Raw genomic sequence first — 11,132 nt, 5'->3', positions numbered from 1 at the left:
GATAATAAAAATACGTAATCTTATTATTAACTGTAGAAATAGTAGTAAAATAAAGTAATTTGATATGTTATTAATTTAGAAGCTCGAAAAAAATTGAAAGAAAGGAGGATCAAAATTGAGTGTCAACATGCTTGTTTGTATCTGGTGAAAAATTGTTGATAGAAAAAAAAATGTAACTATGAAGAAAACAAAAAGTATAGCTCAAAAAATAATTAACAATGGTAGGTTTTATCCGAAGAAAAAGGTGAGAAACGAGAAGGAAAAAAGATCAAAAAGAAGAAAGAGAAAAGAAAAAAATGAAATAAAAAAAGAGATGAATATCTGGTGCTGAAACGGTATGCTACTTAGGGCCCGTTTGACCATGAAAATTCGGAAAATAATTTCAGAAAATTGTTCTGAAAAGGAAAAATAGGTTTTTGATGTTTTCACAATTTTTCAACTCCAATTTCAACTTTTATTATTATTACATATAACCCCAATCTTTTAAATTTTTACATAAAACTCTCCTTATAATTATAACTAACTACCAACAAACAAATAAAAACACTTTCTCATTCATTTGCACTTGTATTCTATTCACTTTCATTTGTACTATACATACTGATGATTCTGTATATTATGGGTAAGTGGTTTGCCTTCATAATTTGTAAACTACTTTTTTTTTTTCTTGAAACTTAAAGATGACTACTCATTTATACTAATCTCTCCTTTTTTTTTATAGAAATATTCATTGCTTACACTCATTCACATTTCTGGCCAATGTATGTCTGCTTCTACCCAGGAAATGATTTGCTATACCTAAAACTACTTCTTATTAATTTTATGTAAAAATGATCAGATGACAAAAGTATTATTAATAATTAATGGAATACAACCTCATCTCTTCCATTTATGCGTATATTCTATAGGTTGATTTGCTGCTTCCAATCTTAATTAATCAGTTTACTCAATCTTCTTTTGTAGATATTAATAACTGAGATACTTTAAAAGCAAATCAGTTTGAATTGCATAAGCTGACACTCTTTGTAATTTTCTCGCTTCGCTGAAAGATTTTAGGATAGTTATGTTGCTGTTTGCTGCATGCCTTTTGCATAATTTGTAAAAGTTGGGTGATTTTGATAGTTTGTCAAAGTTGGGGCATAAAATTATATTTAATTTTTTTTTTTCAAAAGTCAAAAAAAAGTTTCAAAAAAGACATGGCCAAACACAACTCCAACTCCAATTTCTACTCCAACTTCAACTCCAACTCCGAAAAATTTTAGTTTTTATGGTCAAATGGCTACTTAGCATCCACCTCAGCCAAATGTTAGTTCATGTGGTAAAGTGTTTTAAAAAAGGAGTATTTTTATTAACTTTGATAACGATGAAGGCATATTTAATCCTAAAATATGATTAGAGGCAAACCTAGTCAATAAAGTAGAAGGATATTTTTGACCATTTCCCCTTAAGTAAACAAGAGTTAATAAAATAATAATAAAAGATTATTTTTACTTTTATATTCATTTAGCAATGATAGTGAATGAAATAAATAAAAGAAAAAAAACTAATAAAACAAGTAAAATTAGTCAAATAAAATAGTATTAGTAGAGGAGAAATAAGTTTAAGTACACATTTTTACTGTAGCGATAATACGTTAAGAAAACTATTGTAAAGAAATCAAAATAATCAAGTAAGGGTGCATTTTTTTTTTAAGATTAAGACGTCTGAATCTGACTGATTAAAATGGTGTCTCTAGATCTGAAAACTGAATGATTAAGACTGTTTGTTTTTCAATATCTGAATGTGCAAAAAAAAAATTATTTGTATATATAATAAAATAAAAAATACAATTCAAATGAAAAATTAATTATATATTATATTATTTGATTGATAAAAAATATTTATGTTTGTTAGTGATAATGAGGATAGTTTATAATGGTGATTGCGGTGACAATGATTGATGTTGGTGATAAATAATATTGGCGGTGATAGTTGTGATGGTTGGTATTATAGTAACTGTTATGTGGTACCGATTGATGGTGGTGGTGGTGGTGGTGATGAGACGTTGCTTGATGTTAATAGTTTGAGGTGTTGATTGTGTTGGCTGAAACATGAATGTATAATGGTTGATGATGTGTTGGTGCTAGTTGGAGATGTTGTTTGTTGGGATGGTGGAGATGGTTATTAGTAGAGATAAAATGTAGCAGTGGTAGTGGTTGAAATGATGGTAGAGGTGACGTTACTAGTGACAATGGTGGTGGCAGCCGAAGAATGTGTGGAGGTTGTGATGTATTAGTTGTAGTTAGTGGTGGTCCTAGTTGTGATAGATGAGTTGGTCGGTAGTGGTTGGTGATAGTGGTGTTGTCGATGACAGTGAATATAATAGAGTAATAGAGGTACTAGGTGCAGTAGCGGTTGACAATAGTAACTGGTAGCGATATTTGTTGTCGATGGTGGAGGTGGTTGGTGGTGGTGGATGGTGGTTGACAATGGTAGCGGTGACAGAGGTTGTTAATGGTGGTGACTGCTGATTATGAATAGAGTGATGAATATTATCAAACATCAGAATATATCTTTAGACCTATTAAGACCTGGTTCTAAATCTAAATAATTAAGACGTAGGTAAATCTATTAAAAACTAAAATCTTAATAGAAAACAAATACACTTAATGGTCTGAAGTCTGAACCATTCAGATTCAGACCTCCATTAAGTACAAACAAATGAAGCCTAAGTGTAGTATCATATGTCTCATGGGAGATCAATTACACTTAGCAAGTTATACCAAATACAACAATAAATAGAAAAAAATTGCAAAGAAAACTACTCTAAATGTGCGTCAATATTAAATTCTTTTTTATAATTCTGTGAATTTTAACAATAAGATATATTAATCATTTCATGAATGTCAAATGTACTCACATTTAGCAAGTTTAAACTATCAAAACTGCTTAAAAGTATATTATATTAGGGACAATTTTGAACATATCGTTAAATAGAAAGGATCATTTTTTTAGAATTTCATCTCACATTTTAAGTAGGATTTTAACCAAATCTGATCAAATACTTTTGTGAAAGATGAGACAAAATTAAAATGACTATTATGTAATAAAATAAAAAAATAATAAATTTTAAATAATAAACACAAAGTTAGATGATCATTCAACATCAAACTTGGGATGTTGAAGTTCTCTCTCTTATTCACTATTAAACATCAACTTGAAGTTGTATTTGAAAAAGTGAAAAACAAGAAAAACTTATTTTCACTTTTTTTCCATCCTTTTTTTCACACAAAATTTTAGAAATAACTCCAATTATTACTAACATAACTCTAACTCCAACTCTAAATTTTTTTAATTTTCATAGCCAAATGACCGCTTAACATTACCCCGCTTAACATTACCAAGAAATTTGTTATTTTGTCTTAGAAAATAGAGACAACCAACGGCTGAAAAGGCAACGCATACACGGAAAACTACACTTTAAACAGAAAGATCAAATCAACATTGACTTCTATCAATCCATTCCCATATAAAAAAAAGAGTAGTGCTGTATGTTTGCATACAAGCAGCCTATCAGAGAACAGAGCAAAACAGAACTCATTATTCAATAACCAAAAGTTAAATATCTCAATAGGTCTTCACAGTTATCTAACTACAACAATTAGATATTTCCCCGGCAATCTGGTAATACTGTCAACTAAATTATTATACATGAAACGGAACCATCTTGAGCCATCGTCTAACTGGTCATAGATCTTAGTTCCTCCAACTGAGCTTTTATTTGATCTTGAACAAGCTCTAATCTCCTCAAATAAACTTCCAATTCTAGCATCTGTTGCTTCCTCCATTTCTCATCCAACTTCATATCAGAGCTCACTGCACTGCTCCCAAATCCTAAAGGTGTTGGACCCAATGCTATTCCGAACCCAAAACTTCTTGATCCATTCAAATTAGTCACATTGTTTAACAATTCCTTGAGAATGGGTGATAGACAACTCCTCACTGTTTCCTCGATCAAACCTGGTATTGAAGCTGCTGTGGCTGTGAGAGGGGGGGCTGCCATCGGAACAGGAGTGGGCATGAGTGCAGGTGAGGAGGACATGGGAAGAATGACATTTGTCCCTCCACCAGATGGCTGATAGTACTGTTGAATAAACCCAGGTTTTTCTTCAGCTTGAACTGCTCCTCCTCGAAACCTTTTCCTCGACTTAGGAGTCTTAACATCAATCCCGTCAGGGTTAGGGTTAAGGTTGATGTTAGGGCTGTGATCAATGAAATTGGCATTAAGGTTAAGGTGTGAATCCACGTCATCAAATCCACCATCTTCTTGTGGTGGTGGTGCACTGCTACGGATGACAATGGGTGCTGTATTGCTCCAGATCTTGCAAGAGATGTCGAAAGTGGCTTGATCGTGAGAGCTCTTAAAGACAAATTCCTTACCAGATCCCATCTTGCTCATCACATTCCGATATTTCTTTTTCAACCTCCTCAACTTCTCTACTAATTGATTCTTGTTGAAATCCAATTGCAACCTGCTCTTGATCTGGTCATAGAAGGCAGTTGTATCATGATGGTGAGAGGAAGAATTTATACCACCACGCTGTGTCGTGTATTCCAGGAATCCTTGTAACAACTCAATCTCATCTTCATCCGTCCACAGCCGTTGAAAAAGCTTCCGAGAATCATCAAAAGCTAACGGCTTCTTTTCTTCCACAACAGTTGTAGTAGCGACCGGAAATTCGTTGATCCGCTGGCGTTTTGGTTCACCGACAACGGCAATGGTAACCTCACGGGAGCCAAAATGGTTGGAAACAGGCACAGGAGGAGTTGAAGTCGAATCCTCATCATCATCCACGTCTACGTCATCATCTTCATCAACAACGACTTCGTTCTGGGGAGGACAGCCCCCCTCTTCATCATCCTCATCGTCTTCCAAATCATCATCGTTGTGGACGGCGTGTTGGTCTTCTTCTACTGAAGCCATGAGAGACGCTTGAAGGGCTAGGTGGCTGGCGGTTAGGGTTCGGTTAAGGGCTGTGGGTTAAGATGTAAAGGGGGTGAGGGGTGTTTGGTGGTTAGGCCGAAAGTAAAGGGAGTCACGAGCGGGGAGAGGTTACGTGTAAGACTGGGTCGAGCGGTGCGTATGACCAAATGCGTTTTTACTATTTTTGAATTACTTTTTATATTTTTTTAAAAATAATTTACTAATATAATTTTATTTCTTTTCATAAAACTCTAATTTTTAAAATCTTTTAATTAACATAAAAAATATCACATGTTTTAAATATTATGGCTAAACACAACTTTAACTCTATTTTCAACTTTAAAAATATCAAATAAAATGAATATATTTTTGGTTTAATGGCCAAACAAGTCCTAATACAACATACAAAAATGAGTCAGAAACTAAATATTTTTGAATAACTGTGGTGCTCGGATCAGTTTTCGCATATCTCAATTAAATTCAAAAGATATTTATTATCTTTCATCAGTAATAGATATCAAATACTTTTTTCCACCAAGGTTAGGACAGATGAGAAGAATCATCTAGGTGTAAATATTAAAAAAAAAAAAAGGACTTTGTCAAAAAGAATGAGAGTTTATCGAAAAAAAATATATTCATTTTTTTCACAAATCAACAAAATTGTAAATTTAATTCAAAAAAAATAAAAAAAATGCTATTTTCATAAACCAACAAGCTATTTCATCTTCCTTAATCCATCTTGAGTTATCTTCTCCATCTCATTTGTCATTGTAAAAGAAGAAGAATTTTATCCAAAAAAATAGAGTTACGCCGGAGTTTTTTGAGTCTTGTGATTAATGGCAGTGTGCGGCAAAAATGGAGATGGAGGGAGGGGGTGAGGGTCGTTTTTTTTTTTTTTTTTTTTTTTTTTTTTTAAATCTAGAGGTACTAAATAAAATTTGGTGAAGAAGATAGAGTGAAGAATGGGAACAATAGTAGAATGGGAACAAGATGAAAAAGAGGAGGGTGGGGCAGAGGAGGGTGTTTAGGGACTTTTTTTTTTTTTTTAAAAAAAAGATTATAATTATTTTTTAATTATAATTTAACTAGTTAAGGATACGAATTTAAAATAGATTTTTTTTTCCTTATAATTTAATTTTTAATTATTTTTTAAATTTAATGTCAAAAGTCATCATTTTATTCATTATTTTACAATATTATCGTAAGTATGTTGCACATATTTTATGCTTTTAGCCGATTGGTTAAAAAATGTTTAAATGATTTAAATTTCGAATGGATTAGGAACTTGATAGATTCAAGTCTAAATTGAGTGATTCAAGTGAAATTTTAAAACAAGTTTAGGATCATATCGATGACTTGAACGGTGTTTTTGTTTAGCTGCCATTGCTCCCCTCAAAAAAATCTAACAATGTGTCTCTCCATTTTATGAAAAACTCACTGATTAGGAGGTTCCACAATATCCAGAAGGTGAATAGAAAGTGATCATAGCACATGCAATCAAATACTATACTACATTAGAAATATCTCTTGGGTCTATCCATAAGAGTTGCTCATTTTAGTCTACCGGCGCATTAATTTGTCCTCCTCCTTAATCTTATCCCTTAGGAGTCATTTGATTTGGTATAAGGTATAATAGTCTCAAAATAAAATGTAAGATTATTTTATTCTGTATTTAATTGAAGGTATTAGTTAGTCTCAGGATTATTTGTTTCATAATTTATATCATAGTGATAGAATAAGTTATCTTATATATATATAGTGAGATAATTAATTCTAAAATAACTAATTTCGAGCTTATTTCCAACCAAATAATCCGTAACGATAAATGCATTCGCCATAGTTTTAGTACAACCAAATGTTGCCCGGGATATAAGGGTTGCAACAAGTATAGTGTAATTTGTGAAGGAACGTCTGATCCCAAAAATTTAAACATTTGCCTCCAGTATTGTAATTTAGAAATTGCCTATTCAGAGTGTCCCCGTTCCAAAGGAAAGACAATAATTTATTCCACTGGATGCACCACTTGTTGCACGGGCTACAAGAGTTGCTACTATTTTGGTAAAGACGATAAGTTTGTGTGTGAAGAGTACCCAACTCAAGGTTTGTAGTCAAGAATGTAATCCAAGAGTTGCTTACATGACTTGTCTGTCTACTGGATTGGCCAAGATTAATCAAGTTTGTGTTAGTTGTTGTACCGCAGGAGATGGTTGCAAATTCCGTAGTCATGATGGATCTTTACTATATATGCATAACTGGGGAGCCTATAAGTTATATATCCACGGCATAAGACAACTGCTTATTTCTAATCAATGATATGTTTTATGATTTATTAATCTATGAAATAAAAGCATGAACAATCTCTGTAACGTGGGCATTGAAACTCTTTTCATGAAAGGTGTCCTTTAATGAAGCACTAGTTTCTTTTACTTCTAAATTACTCTAGCAACTTAATCCGAGAATGATGCTAATTTTTGAGAAAGAGTTGCGAAAAAAATGGACTTCTGTTGGAAAATATTTTCAGTTGGAAAAAGATTTTCTTACCATGAAAAAATATTTCAAGGGAGAATGATACAATCTCACACATTGAGAAACCAAATCATTCATAAAGCTCAACAACAGAAGATTGCAAAGAACAAGAAAATCAGTTGAAGAACAATGTTATCTTCTCGGAAAGAAGTGACGATACAAAGTCAGGTTATTCGTTGCTTTACACTCTTCCTATAGCTGTAATTGTCAATGTATAGCTGCTGTCAATGTATAAAAAGTGTCCATCATATGTTTGATAAAATGCCTTAACTAATTGAAGAATAATTTTATTTTCTCGGGGAGAAGTGACAACACAAAATCAAGTTATTCGTTGCTTTACGCTCTTCTTACAGCTACAATTATCAATGTATAGCTGCATCTGTCAATGTATAGAAAGTGTCCATCACATATTTGATAAAATGCCTTAATTAGATCTTTATAGTAATTTCAAGTATGAAACATAGAGTTAGCGTTTAATTTTCCAACTCACCTTATAATTTTTTCAAATGCAGTGTGATTCATTATTTGAACTTGTTATATAGTTAATTTTTTAAAATTTCACATTACGGTTCTTTTTTAACTATAGGATTTACTGATTATTTTCTTTTTTATATTCTTTGTATTTTAGACTTATGGACATTGGATCTAGTGAGTCCCAAAGTGAATGTAATGTGCCTATAAAAATTGGAATGGAGTTTGATTCGGATGAACATGCATATGAATACTATAATCAATACGCAGGTGTAATTGGTTTTAGTATTAGGAAAGAATTTGCTAACAAAAACAAAATCCAAGGATATGTGAGTTCAAGAAAACTGACATGTTATAAAGAAGGGTATAGAAACAAAGACAAAAGAGATACAACGGTTCAAAAAAAAGAGAGATGAAACTAGAACAGGGTGCTTAACTCATATTATTGTTAGTCGCCAGTCAAATGAAATGTTTCGCATCACTTCTTTTGAAGAGAAACATAATTCTCCTCTTGTTCCTTTTTCTTTGGCTCATATGTTGCCCTCACAAAGAAAGATAAAAGTTGCTCAAGCATATGAAATTGACTTATTAGATGATTCAGGGATACGTCCTAAAGCTTCATTTGATTATTCTGCTCGTCAAGTTGGAGGGCAATCTTGTCTAGGTTACATAAAGAGAGATCAAAAAAATTATCTTCGGGATAAAAGAAAAGATAGTTTGAAATGTGGAGTGGCTCGTAGTTTGATTGATTATTTTGAGAAAAGAATATTAGAAGATCCTGCTTTTCAGTATTCTTTACAATTAGATGATGATGATTTGATAACGAATATATTTTGGGCCGATGCAAAGATGATAAGAGATTTTAAGATTTATGGAGATATTGTGTCTTTTGACACGACATATAGAACAAATAAAGAGTATCGACCTTTGGCATTGTTTGTTGGTTTGAATAATCATAGGGAAATGATTATATTTGGAGCAACCGTTTTATATGAAGAATTAACTAAATCTTTTGAATGGCTTTTTAATGCATTCTTTAGGATTATGTCTGCAGATAAACCACAAACAATTTTTACCGATCAAGATCCTGCAATAGCTGCTGCTATCTCATTGGTAATGCCACAAACATATCATCGTCTTTGTATATGGAACTTGGAAAAAAATGCATTTAAACATCTTAATCATATCTTTAGAGCTAATGAGTCATTTCCGAGAGATTTTAGCAAACTACTTAATGATTATGGGTATGAAGACGATTTTTTAAGTGCGTGGAAGGAAATGCTTGAGAAATATGATCTTGAGGATAATAATTGGTTGAAAAACACGTTTGCAATAAGGGAGAAATGGTCCATGACATATGGGAGAAATACATTCTCAGCAGGTATGCGAAGCACACAATTAAGTGAAAGCTTTAATGCATCTTTAAGGGGATATTTAAAATCTGATTTGGATATTGTTCAGTTTTTTAAATATTTTCAAAGATCAATTAATGATAAACGCGTGAATGAGAATAAGTCAAATTTTGACATGACTCAAAAAATACCTATTTTAAAGGTTAAACTTCCTTTAATGATTCACGTTAGGGAAGTGTACAGCCCAACTATATTTGACATATTTCAAAATGAATGGGAAAGATCATTACTGGTTTCAATAAAGGATTGTTATGACGAAGGAGAAGTGTATACCTATAAAGTTAGCAGCCTTGGAACTGTTAAGAAGCATGTAATAACAGTTAAGCGGTCAGTAACTCAAGTTTCTTCCAGTTGTAAATTATTTGAATTTTGGGGTATATTGTGTAGACATTCTTTGAAGATCCTGGAGAATATAAAGGATATGATTCCTATACATTACATATTAAAGAGGTGGACCAAAGATGCTACGAACATAAATGGGATGGAGGCCAGTCTAGTTGAAAAAGACATTGATCCAAAAGTTGAAGTTACCACCAGGTATAGAAATTTATGTCATACTTTTGTTCAAATTTCAAGTGAAGCTTCAGAATCCAACGAAGAATATGAATTGGCTGTAAAAGGTGCGAATGAGATAATTTCCAAGTTAAAAGATATTAAGAGGATGAATGAATCAGCAGAAAAGTTGGCTTCAAGCAATAGTATTCAAAACGAATCGAGTGAAATAATATTTATTGATAATACAAATTTCACAAAGGTGATTGTGCTGAAAAGAAAGGAACCAACTCATCGTTGTAATACTCGGCCAAAGAGTTTTATGGAAAAGTTCAAGAAGAAAAATAAGACTTCATTGCTATCTTCTCAATGTCAAACTAGCAAGTAGTTAGATCACCTTCCAAATCCTCAGGTCTCATGTCCACCTTTATCTGACACTTCAAATGCTATGGTATGTCACGACATTTTATATTTTACTAGAAATATTGTTGTTGTATAACGTAAAAAAATCATGTTATCTTTTAATTGATAGGGTGTGACAGAAGGAAGTTTTCCTTCGTGCTCCTCTTCACACTTATCTCAAGAATCATCCGTCGAAAGTCTGACTCAACTCTTAAGAGTAAGTGAAAAACACTTTTACTACTTCACATATGTATATATTTTTCTAGTAAGTAATGTTATTCGTCATAAGTTATCGTTTATATCAATTGCAGGATGTTTCTTTTCCTGATTCAAGCAACTATTCTCAATATTGATTGTGGTAAATTTGTAAAAGCAGAGACTACATAGTGATTCTTGTCTGGCGCAGTAGGTTGGTTCAGTTCGGGCTTTGTATTCGAGGGCAATTGACATTCAATTCTATAAGTTGAAACTTTTTCATTTTTTTTTTGCATCAAGAGGCTGTAATCCACATTTGGATGTTGGAATTTGTTTTGTTCAGTAGCTTTATGTCTTTTGTTTTGTGACAATCTGGTGTTTATTATTATGAATTATGTTGACAATTTTAATATTATCGAGGTTCTGGTTATTATTTCTTAATGCAACAATGAAGAAAATATTTATTTCAATATAATTTGTAATGTAATTCATGAGTGTTAGCCTCATAGGATGTCTCGAGAGAGAGCCAAACGAGCGGCACTGCCGCCAGCTCAGGAGAATATTGAGAAGTTAGAAAAGGTTGTAAAACAGGGAAATTACTATGAAGCTCAACAGATGTTCAAGTCTATTAGCGCCAGATATGTGTCTTCTGAGAGGTACTCTAAAGCCTT

General features: G+C 32.5%; 2 protein-coding genes across 3 annotated transcripts; one reads left to right on the top strand and one right to left on the bottom strand.

Moving 5' to 3' along the window:
- Positions 1 to 3,472: 3,472 nt before the first annotated feature.
- Positions 3,473 to 5,650, bottom strand: LOC107845638 (probable transcription factor At3g04930). Its single transcript, XM_016690069.2, has one exon. The coding sequence runs from the start codon at positions 4,961 to 4,963 to the stop codon at positions 3,719 to 3,721; it is 1,245 nt and encodes a 414-aa protein (XP_016545555.1). The 5' UTR covers positions 4,964 to 5,650; the 3' UTR covers positions 3,473 to 3,718.
- Positions 5,651 to 6,067: 417 nt separating this feature from the next.
- On the top strand, positions 6,068 to 10,871 carry LOC124887975 (protein FAR1-RELATED SEQUENCE 5-like). Of its 2 annotated transcripts, XM_047397926.1 has the most exons (3): positions 6,068 to 10,315; positions 10,397 to 10,483; positions 10,578 to 10,871. In XM_047397926.1, the coding sequence occupies exon 1, from the start codon at positions 8,429 to 8,431 to the stop codon at positions 10,250 to 10,252; it is 1,824 nt and encodes a 607-aa protein (XP_047253882.1). In that variant the 5' UTR covers positions 6,068 to 8,428; the 3' UTR covers positions 10,253 to 10,315; positions 10,397 to 10,483; positions 10,578 to 10,871. The 2 variants fall into 2 exon arrangements, with proteins under 2 accessions (XP_047253882.1, XP_047253883.1); XM_047397927.1 differs by lacking the exons at positions 10,397 to 10,483; positions 10,578 to 10,871 and having other exon boundaries at positions 6,068 to 9,909; positions 9,993 to 10,128.
- Positions 10,872 to 11,132: the final 261 nt, after the last annotated feature.

This window comes from Capsicum annuum, chromosome 10 (genome assembly GCF_002878395.1).
Source record: "Capsicum annuum cultivar UCD-10X-F1 chromosome 10, UCD10Xv1.1, whole genome shotgun sequence".
Lineage (NCBI taxonomy): Eukaryota > Viridiplantae > Streptophyta > Magnoliopsida > Solanales > Solanaceae > Capsicum > Capsicum annuum.
This window is presented reverse-complemented; position numbering and strand designations above follow the sequence as displayed.